General features: G+C 40.9%; 1 protein-coding gene across 1 annotated transcript in view; it reads right to left on the bottom strand.

The window, feature by feature from the left end:
- Window positions 1-4,191: 4,191 nt before the first annotated feature.
- The window catches only part of LOC119736026, a 37,320-nt gene continuing 21,807 nt past the window's right edge, over window positions 4,192-19,704 (bottom strand). Inside the window, exons 17-22 of the mRNA XM_038210017.1 lie at window positions 17,745-19,162; window positions 16,098-16,321; window positions 14,273-14,514; window positions 12,527-12,728; window positions 10,547-10,653; window positions 4,192-6,219 (exon numbers count right to left, since the gene is read on the bottom strand). Of these exons, the coding sequence (XP_038065945.1) occupies window positions 6,045-6,219; window positions 10,547-10,653; window positions 12,527-12,728; window positions 14,273-14,514; window positions 16,098-16,321; window positions 17,745-19,162 (2,368 nt within the window). The 3' untranslated portion in view covers window positions 4,192-6,044. The remainder of the gene's footprint in view (window positions 6,220-10,546; window positions 10,654-12,526; window positions 12,729-14,272; window positions 14,515-16,097; window positions 16,322-17,744; window positions 19,163-19,704) is intronic.

The following is a 19,704-nucleotide window of genomic DNA, read 5'->3' as shown; positions in this document are numbered from 1 at the left end:
GTATAGGGAAGCATTTGTTTGAAATTGAATGGGCCGGGTAATTACTTTCTCAGTGTCTAAGGTGGTCGGGGAAACATATGGGCCTACATGATATGTATTTCTCGAGGCAGCATATAGAGCTCATGCCTTTGGGATTTCGCACCAAAACTCATTCAGTATTCCGATGGTATCTTCAAAGGCTTCCGGGGGTTTCACTCTGCATTAGTAACATAACCTCTTGAGTATCAGTTTTATAAGAAAATGCAGTATGAACCTTATCTATGATTTGCCGAATGAGATCAGAGACAAGCGATTATAGCTGGTTAGTAAAACAGTGGAGTTGACGTGTGTGTGAAATAATTATCCGGGGAAAAGCTCACCCTTTGATTCAAACAACTCCTCGACTCCTATTGGTATGCAACCGTGTCCAACGCTAGCAGCCCAACCATCCTTCGTTCAAGCTAAGGATGGTTAGACAAGTCAAGGAACACAATGTTTGTTTTTTTCTTTTTTTTTGTAGCGGAATGAAATGTCAAGGGTTGACGACGGAAGCAAATTAGGACCTGATGGAAAATAATGAGCCTTGGGTGGGGGCATGCCATCAGCAGAGTAGGCTTCTTCGAATCCCCGACCTCAGCTTGATCTGTATAGCCTCAGAATGATCATTTATAATGTAGCGGACCAGACCTGCATGGCCGCGAGTAAGGGGGGAGGAAGGAGGAATTCCACCTGTAAAGGTCTTCTGGTTAAAGCGAACGAGCATTCAAAATATCCAATAAAGCAATGACTATAATGACGACATCTCCTGCACTTCAGTTTATTCATTAACAAAATAACATTTCAGTAGTACTAGAAGGCCTACGTACTATTACAATAATACAATATGGCACAGTAATATAATGTGAAGGTCAGATTTCGACACATGGCTGCCTGTGACGCTATAACACAGCAACGAATCGTCTTTATCCTGAAAACAACACAACTTCTCTGACCAAAGATTACATATAAACTACTACAATACTCACTGTGAGTTTCAAGGAACTTCCCCTCCCACATACACAGTAATAATACATTAGGACGGCGCCATGCTCCCTGCAAAATCGAGGGAACTTACAGAGAAAAATGGTATTGGTGTTCTCTGTTCGAAACCCACAAGAAAAGACTTGTTGCCCTTGCGCGGGAAGCACAAAGGTCACATTATGCAAATCAAAGTGTTTAATGACAACATGCAAATCACTTGCAAAACTTTTAGGTACAGAAACTGAGGGCGCACTTGGTCTCCCGTTAATAAGAATAAATAATGTACCCTTAAAGAGACATTTTGTCGCCATAAATTATACCTTCGGGGGACAAGGTAGATTAAGAAGACATTGCAATGCGTCCCTAATGTCACAACCCCTTTTTAGAGGCAAACATTTTATTGTTGCAAATAGGCTAGATCGATTACACCTTGCCCAAAACATCGATATATAACTCGTGAGAAGATGATAAGGGAAAATTGGGGCTATAGCATCATTAAAGTTGATAAAACAAATTGTGCACAATCCTCATCTCAAAGAATCATCTGAAGATGCCGTCATCCGACTTTTGGGATGTCGTCATGCCTGCCATGTGTCGTTACCCTGAGATAAAATATGTCAGGATCTTAACAAGTGGGATGGCACTTCCAAAGCTCCGTACTTACCCACCGAAAGTGCATGATTCCAAGTAAAACCGCCTCCTTTCATCGTCATGATTATGTGTGGACAAACCTCGATCATCCGCGAATCGTTCAATACGTGCGTAGCCGTACCTTGAAGTACCGTCCTCGTCTGTTATTTTGACACTTTTGGACTACTTTATAAATCGGTTCAATAGGTACATATCGCTTTGGCTACGACATGCAGTAATATTCCTATTCAAACCAGCAACATCGTATAGGGAATGTCGAGATGGTTGATAAAAAGCCCTCTTTATCGGTATTATGTCTTGTGGGTAAAGCATTGACCAGGGCAGATAGAGAGGTGGTCAAAGGAAGGCATTTACTCCAGTACCTTTTTAACAGAAGTAAGAAATGCCTATGTGCACACACACAAAAAACACAAGTAAGGCATTTTTTCCAAGTCTCAGGACCCAAGCGGCATTTTGACGTCCCTTCTGTAAGAAAAATATTGAATTTTGCAAAATAACTGTAGCATAGAAAAACGTAGCGGTATATAGACGCCATGTGCAGGCGTGGTGATAAAAATTAAGAATATCCATTACTATTTTCCACCTAGAGTTGGCTGGTATCCATTTGAATACTTGTTATTCTAATATTCATAAGTCACTGGCATTATTATATGACCCTAAACAATTTTTTCGAGACTTTAAAGCGGGGATTTTAATTCTCGACGCCCATCCCCAAGACTAGCCGAGAAGGTAGTTGCCAGCAATTGATTTGGTATCATGGAGAAGCGTTGGACGCAGAAGTCGGCCTCAATCAAAGAGACCTATTTCCAATTTGGTTTCTTATTTTGTGTTAGCCGATACTTCTCAGCGAATCCCAGTAGTCATCTCCACAGGTGAATCGTCAGATCTGTTGCCCTTATGAAAATGCAAGTGGATTGGATAAAGATTCAGACACGCAAGGGTTTATGTGGAACCGTCCGCTTTTGCGGGTGACAATGACATTCAATCTGCTTTTTCTACTATAGCAGGAAAGCCGATGGCCACTTTTGAACCAACGTGACAAAACGTTCGATCTGCTTTCCTGCTAGCAGAAAAGCAGATGGCCACTTTTGAACCACCGTGACAAAACTTCCAATCTGATTTTCCGGTACATGTAAAGCAGAAAATAAGATTTCGAACTACCATGGCCACAAAAAAAAAACCGTTCCATCTGCTTTCTCAGAAAGCAGAAAAGTTGAACAAATAGATGTGTTCAAAATGTTCGATCGGCTTTACTGGTAGCAGTAAAGCGAAAAAGCAAAAAGCGAAAAAGTAAAAAGTAAAACCTGCTTTTCTGATAGTAGAATAGCAGAAAAGTAGAACATGCATTTTAGCAAAACGTTCAATCTGCTTTTCTGCTATTCTGTTCAGCAGAAAAGCACATGTCCAATTTTGAACCGCCATAGTATGTCGCTGTAAGGCACCAATTCCCGTAACAATTATGATAGAATTTGAAGTTCATCAAGCAGAATGAAGACTGACCCACCTTCAGACGGGATCTCCCAAACTGCCGAAGACAAAACTTTACAAAACTTTTTTGTTTGTTTGGAAAAGCAACATTCATTTTCTGCTTCGACATTGTTGAAGAATGCTGATACTTTTATTTTTTTTTTAAATATTATTTTACAATAAAAAGAAGAAAAGAAGAAGTAAGAATCTTCTTTACTGTGTGTGGTTCTTTTGTAACACGTTTTGGATAGTATGCTCTGTCCGTCTTCAGGAGACTGCCTGGGGGATGCAGGGCTTAAGATGGAGCGGGGTGGTGATGGGATGCATGATGATCACTTGAGCGGTGTAGTAGGATGCAGAAGTCGGGTGGTCTTCCGTGCAATCACAAGAGCGTTGAGATGTACAGATGCAGGAGCTAGGGAATAGGAGCAGGATGCAAAAGGAGACCCAGACCGTGACTATGGACCTTAGAGTGGTTGAGTTTCTTGCTAAGCAGCGGTTGCCAGATGTCGCTGACGATGAGACAGCCGATGCCTTGTGGAACTGTGTTGTACTCGTAGATATCGATGGCCTCTCGGATACGGCCGGGGGATTATGCTTGAAGTTAAGTGTTAAAGTTGGTATAGGCCTACACGTGCTTTTTCAAAATTTCAATTATGAAAAATTTCGGAATTCAAAGGAATATACTGTTCCTGTAACAAATAAATATGTTTGCTTGTTTTTGCAGGCATGGCGCGCTCCAGTTCAGAAATTGCGCACACTATATGCAGAACAAATTAGGAACGTCCCGCTCTTAATTCAAAAGTTGAAATTAATTGAGTACTTGTCGTGGGCCGATTTGTTCGTGCAATGTCTCATTAAAGCTCATAACTAATGTAATGCTAGAAAATTATCAATTCAATTTGAAAATCTATTTTTCAAGGTGCCACACCCAAAAAGCACGTATACACCAACTTTCATGTTAAGTTTCAAACAATAAGTTTTCTACCAGCATTTGATTAAAACAATCACTCAAATTTGGTTTACGAGCATGCAACCCACTTCTTAATGTCACACAAAACACACGAAAAGAACTGGTGGTCATTCATGAGATAATTTAATGCAAGCATACCAAAGTTTTCCAATCAGTTTAAAGTAAATGGTGTATCAAAAAGGTAAGTTGAAGATGATGGCAAATTAAAGTTTGTTAAACTTAAGAACTGTAGTGCTAACTGGATTTTGTTTAACAGGGATGCCATTAGGTTTTTGCCCCAAGGCCTGAAAAATGTGGGCACCCATGCCCAAAACGATCGCAATACTACACAAGTGAATCTACAATGTACATGTATGTCTATATTGAACTTAAAAGTCAGGCATTGGCGCATCGAGCTACACACATGTAGCATGGTGATTGCCACGGAGCACTGCATGCACATCTTTTTCTTTTTGCTCTGCGCGCGCATCACTCGTGATGATTTATTTTTCCGGCCTGTGAAGGGATGAATTACCTGAGTTTGTTTCTCCCAAACATGAAAAAATACACCTGAATTTATGCAATAGCACTGAAAACTGGTACCCCTGTTGGAAGGGGAGGCCTACAGGGATGCGTATTTTTGGACAGCTCATTCCATCACTATTAAGATCGAATTGGCAAAGGTTTTCAGTTTGTATCGGAATGATGGCACTTGGTCATTCATGACTGAATGGATAAGTAAGGTACCGCGATGGGAAAAACAGCTGATAAACCTTCATGTTAGATGCAACCGCACTCCGACAGTGATCATAATTTTAACATACTAATCCATTATCTTTTTATACACCCTGTACATCTACGATTGGTCGTAGTTTGCTATTTTCAATAGTTTACAATCATTCTCTGAAGTTGTATGCATCAAAAGGACACTCGGGTACCCGATACAGTTAATAGTCCATTCCATGTTCTCTATCTACAGTTCCAATTGTAATATCACTGTCATGAAATTCACTACATCATTTGTTCATATTAATTAGTCAATGCACAATTAAAAGCTCCCACAAGGTAAATTTAATTTCTACAATGTGAAATCTACATTCAAAACCAACTATACTGTATGTCTTGGAAACAATTTATTGACAAAACTAAATGTTAACGTGTGAGTATAAATAAAAACGAGTACATGTAAACAACTTTGTATGATTTTTACTTGGCAAAGTTATAATGGATGCCTACACTGCGTCAACAAGATGTTAACAAAAATCTACTGCGATCCTTAACCCTAACAGTCCTAAATCCTCCAAAATATGCAATGAAAACGTACATTCAGCCTTAATCTCTTACAAAGTTACAAATCTGACCAGCAACTTCAAGTCAACCTAATGAGAGAGTCCAGCAACTTCTAAATAATTTTAGCTTCTAATAAATGGTAAAATTTGTTTAAGCCACATTTTCGGTTTTTCAGTTTGTTGCATAGTTAGGCTTACCAGTTTCCAATGTGCAACTGAAACTAAACAGATGGAAATCACGCATATGGAAAGGCAGCTTAAACGATATACTGGGGTCGACATTTCCACTTGCACATATACAAAACCCACACAAAGTACATGAAAGTGCATGGCCATTGGCTAACAACACTTCTTGGTGTTTTCTTCACAATATTTTTGAGGAAGAGATGCAAGTCGCCACCACTGCCCATTGGAGGATCGTTTGTTCAGAGAAGCTTGCACTAAACCAATATATTGGTTTAGTGCAAGTTTCTCTGAACCCACGATCTAATCCTGAGCCTTTAAAACGTTTCAAGTAACATATGTACATGTATGTCATTCTGATTACTGATTTCTAATGACCTCAGACTAAGGAGTTTCAGTGTTGATCAACATTTGCAATCTACAGAGGGGGAGAGGTGGAGGGGAGGTGGAGGGGTGGGGTAGGGGTGGAGGGGTGGGGGTGGAGGGTGAGGTGTGGGGAATTCCTATTTTGTGAAGAGCATGGAAGCAAGCTTGTTGATCTTGGCGTCTAGATTGGCACTGGTCTGTGCCAGACTCTCCTCCAGATCCCGTCTCAGTTCGACAAGAGACGGCAGTGTGTCGCAGCTGGGGATGTTCAGCAGGGTGTCAAAGAACTGCTTCCATTTAGCCTTGTAGCATCTACATTTACACACAGGAACAAACAGACAAAGATGTGTGACAGTTTCTATGACTGGGAATCTCACATCCCAAGACTGCCTCTTAGTCAAAAATGGCTTGGAATTTATCAAATTTATTCGTACATGTAAATAACATTTTGCAGGCCAACAAAATCTGAGCTTGCAGCTCATATCACGAGTAGAATATTGGAAGATAACACGACAAAAATTCAAAAAGCTTCAAAGCAAAAAAATCAAAACAATTTGCTCAGTTACATTATGTGTAAAGCAAACCTCAGATGAGTACCAATGAGAGGGTCAAAAGCTATTTTCAAAATGCTCCTATTTTAACCAGAATTACTTTCCTGGGTTGAAATTCCTACCAAATATCTCTGACATAAAATACTTTAATTTGCGATGGATAAGCTTGGAAATTCCTAGGTTTTGAGTATTATCCATATATCTACTTTGTGAAATCCTTGTGGAGACCTATTCACCTTAAAAAATTGCCCTGTGGAGACCTTTACAATCGTTTGTTCAGTATTATACCCGGGTCTTCACAAGGCATCATTTTTCGAAACACTTGTATTTTGTACATGAGAACAAAGTGATGTCTCCACAAGGAAGTGTGAGAGGCAAGCAAGCAATGTGTACAGTGTTGTATTTTGACTGGTTCGCTATTTTCCTCAGCGAATATTTTCTGTGTTTAGACAATTTCTATGATTTGCAGTTAGTGGTGGGAGAAATCAGAGATTTCAAAATCCGGTTATCCTATATTTTTTTTTCAAACCGAATAACAGTTATCTGATTTCATCCAGCTCACAGTCATGCCAACAAAAAGTGACAAGTGAGGTGCCACATGCAATGCCCTCCCAATGACTGGGTATAGTTTGCAGGATTCAGTGACCACTGGGCCTTTACAAAAACACCCCAGAGCTGTAATGTTGAAGACAAAAAATATGGGTGGGATATTTCTGATCAGTTGAATGGGCCTGCTATTCACATATCAAGAAGACCACAAGCAAGTGAATGCAGGTACAATCAGAGACCATGGAGCAAATTGGGGGATGTTCCAGTTGTTTTCTTTCGCCTGTGTTACAAACAATGGAAGGCTTATTTTTTTTTTTTTAAGTTGGTTTCAAATATCCAGTTTCCAAAATCAAAACCAAACAGTGCATTTCAGACCGAATATTAAAAAGTCCGGATTTAAATCACACCTCTACCTTGCAACGCTTTAAAATAAGGTATCATTTCCAAAAGGCTTTTTTGGCCTTTTTTCCTATAAAGGTTAATATAGGGGTGAGTAAAAAAAAAAAACCAAACCCAAATGTCGGGACTATTGTTTTAGTAAAGTTCTGCAATTCCCAATTCATTAGCTTTCTTTTAGTACAAGAATCATTCAAATCACTCATGTACTTTTCAAGTTACGGAATTTTAAACACAGCCACCGTTTTAAAGTTCTGTCCACGGATCACAAAAAAAGGTGTGTGTTCTTTCAGCAAAACGAAAACATATCGGGATGTGTGTGAATTGTTTTCATTTTGCTGAAAGAACACACACCTTTTTTGTGATCTGTGGATAGAACTTTAAAACGGTGGTTGTGTTCTGTGACTTGAAAAGTACAGGAGTGATTCGAATGATTCTTGTACTAAAAGAAAGCTTATGAATTGGGCTTTCATATCCTAGATTTTGAAAGTGCAACATGCAGAACTTCACTAAAACAGTCCCTACATTTGGGTTTCTTTTTTTTTTACTCACCCTGTACAGTGTACTGTGCACCCAAGTGTCGTCTTTCTTTACACAGGACAAACAACAACAATTGTTTTGTTCACGGATACAGCCAAAAATAAAATTGATATTTTGATTCATTCACAGATCATAATCTATTACCAACTTCCGATAAGGTCAAAATAGCTGAGAAGTGATACAGAGCATATTGAAGTCTTAAGCAACTCTGTTCAATAAAATGAATCAATCAAAACGTCCAGATCATATCGCAACCAGGAAAAAACAAGCAGAGCTCAGATGAAAGAACAAAACAAACAAAAACTCAAATCAGATTAAATATAGAAAAACTTGTTTTGTAACCCTGTGGATTTCTTTTTTTTGGCTCAAGACTCGTATGACGGCAGTCCGTAAAACAGGATATCAAAAAGAGAGGGGCCCCAACGTATGACAAACTGCATTAAATCATTGGCCTGGTTAGATGCACCGTGACGTATGGAGGCATTACAGCAAACGTTAAAGGGGACAGAAGCTCAGCTCTTGGAGCACGGTGCTCGTAAGGAATTGTTATAGCACAGAGTCTGCAGACGAACCTGCCCCTTTAAGACATCTTTCCGCTTGACAGCGGCGAAGCAAATGAGCTCTTCAGTCTCAGAGGACTGTGCCGACTACACCCAATATTTGAATATTCAATCATTCACCAAATTATCCGGATAAAATTGTTCCAATTCGAGAAGATGAAGAGTTATGGTGCGTGATGCCATTTTTTTTTATCTTCACTTAGTAAGGCAAAAAAAAAAAAATATTCGGTCTCTGGTCAGACCAAAGTTTTGGAATTGACGCGGCCACGCGGCTTTTTTTTTTTTTTTTTTGCTTTTTTTTTTTTTTTTCCTTCAAGCTTGGATTGTACAGACAAGGTGGGGTACTATTTTGCTTTTTTGGTGTCCTCATGTACATTGGTGTCCTCCATAATTTGCCTTCTTGCTTTCGATCATTTGCCTTGGTGCAATTTCCCATTCCTTGGTGCTCTTTGGTAAAAATAAATTGAGGTGCGGAAATAGAGGGCGCTGTTGGAGCTACCGCGGAACATTTTTGAAAACAAAAGATCGACGCGCATGATTAAAATCGACGCAGGCGCTGACCAGAGACCGACTTATTTTTTTTGTTGGCCTAATAGTAGTAAGCATCTTTAAAAAAAATGCTAACTACAGTTAGTCAGCTTCATCAAAAGCAAAGAGAATCAAGCAGCTTGGAAAATATTCTTTAATGAATTTACAGCTCCCTATGGAGGACAGTTGCTTTTTTATTGTAATGTAAGCAGGTGAAGTCGTATTTTATAAGGATGTGCTTAATGCATATTTTGACTTGGTTCAACCCGACAAAATAGAAGTTGCATCTCAGTGTATTTGAAATAATCAGCATATATGTATTGATAAGAGGCCTTACTTTTATAAGCATCTGTCGGATAAAGGAATTAAGATAGTTAGCGATCTTTTTTTCTGCAATGGTAAAATGATTCCTTTTGGAACTTGGGTACAAAGAGGGATCCAAAATAATATTTTTTTTTGGCACTGGAGAGGTATAATTTCTGCCATCCCGATCATTTGGAGGAATTTTTTGGAAAGGAAGTTTGAGGATTAAGTCAGATTTAATTACAAAGTGGAAAAAAAGATAGCTTTTGGAAATAATACTGTGTATAACTTTTTATCTAAATTGCAAATTCTTGAAAGTATTGTGTAGATTGATAAAATTATGGTACAATTTCATTTATATTTTGTTTTTGTGTGAATGTAAAAAAAATAATAATAAATGCCCCTTTGGAGGGTAAGGAAAGAAAAAAAAAAAAAGCTTCATCAAAAATAAACATGATGTTCTTTATGTAACTCGTTGCTCATGCTAATCCCGATCCGTGCATTATTTAATTCCAAATTGATGCATGCAGATTTCTACAAGGGCGTGCGCCTGACTATCACGTGCAATTTCCTACCTTTGCACGCAGTTTAGGCTGGCACACGTAAAAGGTGGCTGGTGCATTTCGAATATATTTGAATATTCTATTAAATCCAAGTACGAATAATCAAATATTTAATTATTTGAAAATGCGCAGCCATATAATCTCAGTCTTATAAGTGATCCGCGGATCGCACATGTCGCCTTTTTTCCGCGCAGTAGATCCCTCTATGTTCTGTGTTCTTAGAAAGAGTCAAATTCTGTGCATTTGTAAATATTGACCTCAATTGACCCATCGATGATCATTGACCTTCAGTTTCGGAAGAGGTGTCATGAACCCCCACCCAAGGATCACTCCGGCCATCCAAGTTATATAAAAATCCATCAAATTCTGTAGACAAAGAAACATTTGAAGTTTATTTGAACAATGACCTCTAATGAACCCGACATGACCTTTGACCTCAGTAATCCGATGAAGAATTGTGTCTTCCCACCCAAGAGTCACTGCATCCAAGTTTCCTCAAAATCCATGAAAGCATGTAGAAGTTACACCTCTTTTTTCAAAAACTTAACCAGAACTTTAACATACAGGGAAACAGAATTTTCGACTAGAAAGTGTCCCCAAAAACTTTGTTTAGGCGACACAAAAATCAGATGAAAGCTGATCAGTTTACCTCTTGACATTGGAAGTATGTTTCCAGCGTCCCTTCTCCTCGTATATATTCATGTAAGATCCAAACATCAGGCAGTGCACCGTCGCTGCCACGCCGAATAAGTCAGTCTGGGGGCCAAATGAAAAACGACAAGGCAATTCATTAAAAAACGAGGGACGGCTTGATAGTGTTTTTGAAAGGCTCAACAGGATCAATTGATATCTTCTTCCCATTATTTAGACAAGGGTCGGTTGTCCCTGGAATGCCGACTAAACGAAACTGAGGTTGCCATGGAAGTAACTATGACAACCACATTCAAACAAGCGTGAGCCGGAACAAGATGACGTCCCTGGCTTGAATAGAGGGTCATTTTATTCATCTGGGGTCCTTAATGCAGTCGTCATCCAAGCGTGATTATAAACAGAAAACTACCTTACCCAACAAGTACATGTAAACTGTTAGAAGTCATTCTTAATGATACTTGAAAGGCAAATAACAAAGTACCAAGGTACCAGGGGCAGGAAAGCATTACGCTTCGGACCCTAAATTCGTAGAATGTCCCACTAGAAAAAAAAATGGAAACCAAGAATAGATTGACTTTTGGAAGGGAAAAAGATCGACCAATTTAACCAATTTTTCAGCTCTGACAGTAGCCTTGGTCAATGCTCTCGTCGTTATTCGTCCCGTATGCGGTCAATCGTCGGCATATATCCTCACGCGCTATGCACATGCATGTAAAAATACAGCGCGAACAGCGACCTCACGCGGCCACTATTTTTTTATGCAAATTTTATGGACGATCGAGAGCCTTGGTTCAATCGTCGGCAAAAGCTTATGTTTTTCTTTATTTTGCGCTGGATTTCTAGCGCACGACCTCGTATGCGAATACAGATAAGTGTAGGCAGGGCTTATATGTGGAGTGTCCAATCACACCTTGTTAAATCCGGACGTCATCAAATTATTTGCAGCTATTCGCCTTTTGCGGACGTGACAGGAACCACAGTTTTTGTGCATTGGTGCCGTGTGCAGAGACACACAACGTGTACGTGTATGGATTATGTACGGTGCCACGTTTCACTATGCAAGTTTCCACGCAACGATCGACCAATAAGAAAATGACATTTAAGGTCAGCTAAGGCTATTAACATAATGAGCACCACCCCCAAAACCTCACATGGACGATTGAACCAAGGCTCTCGATCGTCCCCAACTGATTTGCATACAAAAATAGTGGCCGCATGAGGTCGCTGTTCGCGCTGTATTTTTACATGCATGTGCATAGCGCGTGAGGATATATGCCGACGATTGACCGCGTACAGGACGAATAACAACGAGAGCATTGACCAAGGCTACTCTGGCAGAAGCTTCTACATGTCACTTGGCGGTCAGTTGGTCTGTCTGTCGGTCTGTCCCCAAAAATTGACCAAAGGTTTGGTGTTCGATAAGTGCCATCGGCGTCGGTATCTTGATAAGGTAAAAATTGTGCTTAATAGTCATCCAGCAAGGCCTTTCAAGTTCTGCCCATGCTGTCTCTTTGCAGTTTCCCTAACACAATGTGCCTTATTGAATTTGGATAATAATAATGATAATGTGTATTTTTAAAGTGCGTATATCCACCAGTATATTGGTGCTCAAAGCGCTACAAAATTACCCTGCTCATTGATAACATTACAGTCCACAGGGGTGTGAGTGACTACTGATAAAAATAGCTGAAAACAGCTGGAAAAAAAGTGTAAAAAAGCTGAACTTTGGAAATTTCCAATACTTTTGTACACAGCAAGTGAGGCAAAAAAAGCTGAAATCCAAAACAAAAAAAGCTGAAATCAGCTTTAAAGCTGAGATTTCACACCCCTGAGTCCACCCAGAAAAGTACCCGATCATACCAAATACTGCAATATGTTTGTGACGGTATACAGTGGACTCTCCAAATTCAACACCGCACAAGCCTAGTTTTACAGATAGAAAGCAAAGCAATGTCCATGTCATTGATAAGTAAATCACCTGATATGTCCACGGTTTGCCCGTCTGCATCTCAGGGCACATGAAGCCGTCCGTGTCGCATGTAGCCATGAAGGTGGTGCCCTGCGGGAACAATCGCATATCGATGCTGCGGCCAAAATCGACAAGTTTCACGTGCTTGGTGTTGGTCATGACCGGGCCGCTTGGGTTGTCGTCAGTGTCATCATCATCACCATCATCATCCCTGTTACAGAAACGAAACACTTGTTCATTTATCCCCATTAATTTCTACAGTTTTAAGATGGCAGAAACAGACGTTTTGAAAAGGTAGAGTACTGGTAGATCGTTGTCATTTGTGCATTTGTTTCGTTTGAAGCGACAATTACAAAAGTGTTCAAAATGTAAAGACAGGTGCTAAACAATTTATCCTGATGAAGTTTTAGCTATGGCAATGCTGCATATTCTAAAAAAAAATATTCCAGGATCTCAATTTTAATTCAAAAGTTGGCGAGTCGTATTTTGAATTGCGCCAGAAATCAGTCTCCGGAACACGCTCTCATTCAGCCGATTGCAACTACGTGATGCCACACACTGAATCCACGAATAATAGCAACTGTGCGCGAGTGATGTATCGTTATACAATATTGACTTCGTCTTTGACTGATGGAATATTGTTGTAGCTTATGCAACATATTCTTGTATCCCCCTCAAAGTCATCCAATATTATACACCGTGTAATTATTTTCAGTCAATTTAAACAATCACATTATATAAATATGTGAGCGTTTTAAGTTAGGTTAGGCCAAAAAAAAAAATACTCGGTCTCTGGTCAGACCAAAGTTCCGGAATTGACGCGGCCACGCAGCTTTTTTTTTTTTTTTTGCTTTTTTTTTTTTTCTTCAAGCTCTGATTGTACAGACAAGGTGGGTACTATTTTGCTTTTTTGGTGTCCTCATGTACATTGGTGTCCTCCATAATTTGCCTTGGTGCTTTCGATCATTTGCCTTGGTGCAATTTCCCATTCCTTGGTGCTCTTTGGTAAAAAAAAATGAGGAGGTGCGGAAATAGAGGGCGCTGTTGAAGCTACCGCGGAAAATTTTTGAAAAAAAAAAAGATCGACGCGCATGATTAAAATCGACGCGCGCGCTGACCAGAGACCGACTTATTTTTTTTTTTGGCCTTATGAAAGGTATTTATTACGTTATTATAGTTTTTAAATTATGCGACCGTTTTAAATTACCCCAGTGGGATATAATAAAGATTACTTCACTTGACATGACTTAATATATATCCAGGTATAACAATATTGCACTCGTCTTCGACTAATGCAGTACTATTCATTAGATGAAATTTTGCGTCAGGGTGATGTAAATCAAATTAGGTTTTGCCCTTCACCGACGTATAAACACTTTATACTCAAAGTGTGTTACCTCCCGAGTGAAAGTTGGAAAAAATCACTCGGGTGGGACTCGAACCCACGACCTCCTGCTTTCTAGTGCAGATGTCTTTAGTTACCACTTGACCACCGAGCTAACGGGATCGGTTGGCTGGTTCGACCCTTATTTGAATTAATGCAGTACTGTTATAGCTTGTGCAATGGATTCTTGTATGCCACTCAAAGTCAGCCAATATCATATAATGTATAATTATTTTGTAGGATCCAGTCAAAAAGTCATATATTAACCCATTAGTACAAGGACATGCTGGTATTTATTCCAAAACAAATTCACTACTGGGCGTTATGGGACGGTACAAGGACTAACAGGTAATTGCCTGACTAGGACTCACAGAATGAGCAGGAAGTTATCAGGCTTGATGTCCGCATGGATGATCCCGCAGGCGTGGACCTGCTCCACCACGTGCAGGATCTCAATGGTCAAGAGCAGCACCAGCTCCTCGGGCATGACCATCTTGGATTTGTTGTACTCGTTGACGGCATGCAGGAGGGTCAGGTTGCGGTGGTGCTTGGTGACCAGACAGCTGCCGTCGGGGAAGACATGCATGTTGTTGGCATACATGACTGATGCCCTCTGTAGACAGAGAAAAAGAGGACAAGATTTAAAGGATTATCTAGGATCATTTGTGATGCGATCAAGCTACATGAGTCGTTTGTCAGGAATTTTTATTTGGAGATTCAGGCCAAAATAGGGCCACTTCATCACATCACTTCATCACATCTCTTGGTGTTCTGACTTTCATAATATTTAAACCATAGATGGTATCAGCATGCGGTTTTCACATCAGTAATGCTGAGATTGTGTTCTTTTTCAAATCTGTAATAAAAATGTTTTTGACCAGGGTCGACAAACGACTCATATAACTTGATCGCATCACATTTGCTGTTCATAAATTGTGTTCGTTTCCAATAAATAACACCACTCAAAATCCTGAGAATGTTCAAAACCTAATCTGTTGGATAATACACTTTTAAAAAAAAACTTCAAAAACCCATGCACAACCTTTTGATCGCAAAGCAAGATTCCGTTTTTCTAACCTTTTATTCGACAAAAATCAGTCAATTGACTGATCGTTGGAAATCACCTTCATTTCTTGATTTCTTCTAAATGACAGCAAGCCAGACGGAATCCTTTCACTGGCTGTTTAGTACCAGTAAGATCTTTATCCAAGTAAGCTTTTTGATAATTAATCGGTGAGACGGCAATATAAAGCGATATATTTCAGTTCATGCTGTGAGACTCTGGATTTGTTGGATCATGTGAGCAGGCTTCTCACTTTCATAACTTCAAATTTGTGAACTGCATAAACTTATCTGTGCTAAGAAACATACTTTTTTTGGCAGTTCATTTTCGTTATTTTTTAAATTACTCCTGACTTTTCTGGGTAAGAAAACTTCCTCATTTCACAACTTCCTCATTTCACAACTTCCTCTTCAACATAGGTGAATAATATGCGTAAGCCAAATTAAAATCGGTTGAATAAAAGACCCAGATTTTTTTTAGCCAAGCGCCAGCCCAGGCAACAAGAACCATTTGTTTATGTTATTAACTTCCTGGGGGTAGACTGCCTTGAAACAGCAGGGCAGGCATAGATCAATCATCCTGTGACTAGAACCAGCAATAAGCCTGAATGGCAGTTGTTTCCAATCCTTTGAGATACACTAAACCCCCCAAAAATCCAAGACCATTGTTGTGCTAGTTGTGGGGCTTTTTGTTATCGATGTATTGCAAAGACCATTCTGGGCTATGCAACAACATAGTGACATTATAGTAATAATAATATTTTGGGAGGCTAATCATCCTAAGTTGCAGCTGAGAAGCAGATTTGCGTAGGACGCCGCTACGTGATTGAGCCGCTGGCACGTAAAGGCAACTGTGGCAGCCAGCCACATCGACCCATATATGACCACAGTGCTCGGCCTGAGATCGAAAGTGTTTGATTTTTCCCGATAAGGGAAAACCGAAGGGCCCGAGGTAAAACCCTTGTGGCACAGGAGAGAACCAACACACAACTCTACTCACATGTGGTCCGCAGCGGGGAATCAAACCAGGGCCTGTGTGGTGAGAGGCAAGCGCCTTACGCACTAGCCACCCATGCAACATTAGCATTCCAAAATTAATGCTGATAAAAAGACAATAAATCAATAAACTCTCACCACATCTACCGGGTTCCTGATGGAGTCCAGTCTCTCGTGCAGCGTGCGACTGATGTAGAACTCCCAGGGGCAGGCCGGCTTCTGTACCTTGAGAACCAGCTTATCGTTCTCCCCACTGAGGGGATTGCTGAAGTCGGCAGTGTGAAGGGTCAGGACTGACGCCTGATAGATTTTGGCAAACGCTCCCTCTCCGGTGACTTTATCAATGGTGTACCACTCATCACCTGAAACACAAACATATTTTTCGGGACACAAAGTAGACATTGTCCTATGAAGTGCAGGGTGAGTCAAAAAAGCGAAACCCAAATGTCGGGACCATTGTTTTAGTGAAGTTCTGTATGTAGCCCTTTCAAAATCTAGGATACAAAAGCCAAATTCATAGGCTTTCTTTTAAGTACAAGAATCATTCAAATCACTCATGTACTTTTCACGTTACGGAATTCTAAACACAACCAACGTTTAGAAGTTTTGTCAAAGGATCACTAGAAGGTAAGTGTTCTTTCAGGAAAACGAAAACAAATCACATAGGGATGTGTGCGCATTGTTTCTCGTTTTGCTGAAAGAACGCACACCTTTTCAATCAATGACACTGGCCAATCAAAAACAAAGAAATTCGTGACCCACCACTCCCTTTAAGCAGGTAAAATTGATTTTGCAGATTATTCTGACGTTACCACGCTTTGGTTTGGCACATCAAACAGGTCCAAAGTGAGGTACATCCTTTGAGCAAAAATATTTGAGGAATTTCAATTTCCATTTGTACCCATTAAGTTTAGGAAATAAGAGAGTTAATTAAAAGCATTTGTGGGGGCTGACTGTGTTTTGAGATACCGCACATTTGACCACAACGCGTCCATCAACTTTAATAACACCTCTTGACAACAAACTGACATACCCTCAAAATATTTTACGGCAAATTAATTTTGTATCTTCTATCTTTGATTTGAACAGCTTTGATCCCAAAAAAAATTCACTGAAAACATAAAGGAAGTTTTGCTCTGAATACAAATACAAAAATAATATGCAATACGTCACACTGAGATTGTGAATGTTTTGTGGAGTTGCAGTGTGAAGCCTTAAAGGTATAGTCCATCATTTGTAATTTGTGCATTTTGTTCGTTTGAAGCAACAAAAGTGTTCAATATCTGAAGAAGGATGCACTACAACCAATCTGATTAAGTTTCAGCTTAGCTTCAGCTGTATATTTCGTGAAAAACAACATTCTAGGATCTCGATTTCAAATCAAAAGTTGCTGAATCATTTGGGCCTGAATTCAGCGTCCAAGACACGTTCTAAATTGAGCTGATTGCAGCTATGCGATGTCGCGCACTGATCCGATGAATTATAGCAACTGCGCGCGTGTGCGTCATGTCCACGCTTGCGCACGCTTCGCCGAATAAAAAAAAACGAACTGCAATTTTCCAACGATGCATCTTTAGACACATCGTTGGAAAGGCCTTCTTTCATTGATTTCTTCAAAATGACAGCATGCCATAAAGAATAATTTCACAGGGAGTTTAGTTCCCTTACTATCTTTTAACCAAGTATGTTTTTCAACAATAATTACGTCAGTTACTTTTTGGATAGCTGCAAATGATGGACTGTAGCGTTAAGTTTGAACAAAGAGACAAAATAGTGTTGGCTTACCTAATCCAACTGCCTCACTCAGCACCAGTTCTGGCATGGGGTAATCACACTCAGCATAGCCATCGTATTCACTCAGATGTCTTGGAAGGCTGTCCAACATCTCTGCCTTCACTTCATCAGCGAAGGGATCAATGAAGTCACCGGCGACACTGAGGGCTCCGGTGTCTGGACTCTGCTCACTGGGCACCTCTGTGCAATCCATCCTGGTGTGGTGATTTCCGTTGCCCCGACGCACACTGACGTGGCTCATGTCCAAGTTGTTCAGGCTGGTTGATGGTGGACTACTCAGAGAGGGGGTCATGGGTGGGGCTGAGCGGAAGCTGGTGGTAGTAGCAGGTAAACCACTTTGAGAGGTAGAGAGTAGGATATTGCTCGTATTGAAGGATGTGGGACCGACAGTGGAAAGGCTAGTGGAGTTGTCCTTCTGCAATGCAGCCCCTGAAATGTGTTTGGATGTAGATGAGGTATCAAGGCCATCGTTTGGAGTGGCTTGATGTTTGGTCGACAGGCTACCATTGGCGTCAGGGATGATGACCATCGAAGTTGAAGGGAAGCCAAACTGAGAGGTAGAGTGAGCCTTGTAGGTGGTAGATGGAAGGCCAAAACTGGTAGACAGCCCTGCCTGGATGGTGGAGTGGGTAGTATGGTGCACAGAGGACGTGCCAGCATGGGTTGCAGAGCGCGAAGTTGAGGGAAAGCCAAATTGAGAGGTAGAGCGAGCCTCATAAGTGGTGGACGGAGGGTCAAAACTGGCAAAGAGCCCAGCCTGGATGGTGGAAAGGGCACTAGGGTGCACAGAGGATGCACCAGCATGGGTTGTAGAGCAGCCACTGGCATCTGTGAGGATGCCACGCGAAGTTGAAGGGAAGTCAAACTGAGAGGTAGAGTGCGCCTCGCAAGTAGCGGATGGAGGGTCAAAACTGCCAAAGAGCCCACCGTTAATGGTGGAGTGGGTAGTACGGTGCACAGAGGACGTGCCAGCATGGGTTGCAGAGCAGCCACTTTCATCTGTGAGGATGCCACGCGAAGTTGAGGGACAGCCAAATTGAGAGGTAGAGCGAGCCTCACAAGTGGTGGATGGAGGGTCAAAACCGGCAGAAAGCCCAGCCTGGGTGGTGGAGAGGGCACTAGGGTGCACAGAGGATGCACCAGCATGGGTTGTAGAGTAGCCACTAGCATCTGTGAGGATGCCACGTGAAGTTGAAGGGAAGCCAAATTGAGAGGTGGAGCGAGCCTCAGAAGTGGTAGACGGGGGGTCAAAACTGGCAGACAGCCCAGCCTGGACAGTGGAGAGGGCAGTATGGTGCACAGAGGACGCACTAGCATGGGTTGTGGAGCAGTGATGAGAGGAGCCCGTTGAGTTGGTGCTGCTGGAGGCTGAGGAGCGAGCGTCTTCATTGCTGCGTTCCATGATGGGGCTGATAAGAGAAAGCAAACACAGTGCAACAATCAACCATGCGGCCAGACCTGAACTGCTTGTTGAGGACACTTACACACATGTACAGGCAGTTTTTAAACGTCTACTTTCGAGCATAACATGTTACATGTGAAGGTGTTGAAATCAGATCATACAGTTAGAATTTGCCAAAGATGGGAGCTAATATGAGGGAAAAGCATCTTCTTAGAAACTGGTTTTAGCAAAAAAAAAGAACCGGGGATAAGCCATACTACTTTTTATGCTACAGTGTAGATTGATGAAACTTTTAGACATTCAAAAATATCACAGCTTGTGACGTTTTGTGGTTTAGAGGGAATCTGTGGTGAATAACACTGAGAAACCATGGGTTAATCCTTGCTCTTCTAAATCCTTCAACACACTTTCTAGAATGCCTCATATTTATTGCATATTTGTATATTCAGAGTTGAGCAGCCACACACACCAAGGAATGTAATCTTTTGACAAGCAAATCAGCGCCCTCCAAGGCACTCGATGTGGACATTAATCTACTAAAGAGCAAGG

Source organism: Patiria miniata, unplaced genomic scaffold (genome assembly GCF_015706575.1).
Source record: "Patiria miniata isolate m_02_andy unplaced genomic scaffold, ASM1570657v1 HiC_scaffold_10, whole genome shotgun sequence".
NCBI lineage: Eukaryota > Metazoa > Echinodermata > Asteroidea > Valvatida > Asterinidae > Patiria > Patiria miniata.
This window is presented reverse-complemented; position numbering and strand designations above follow the sequence as displayed.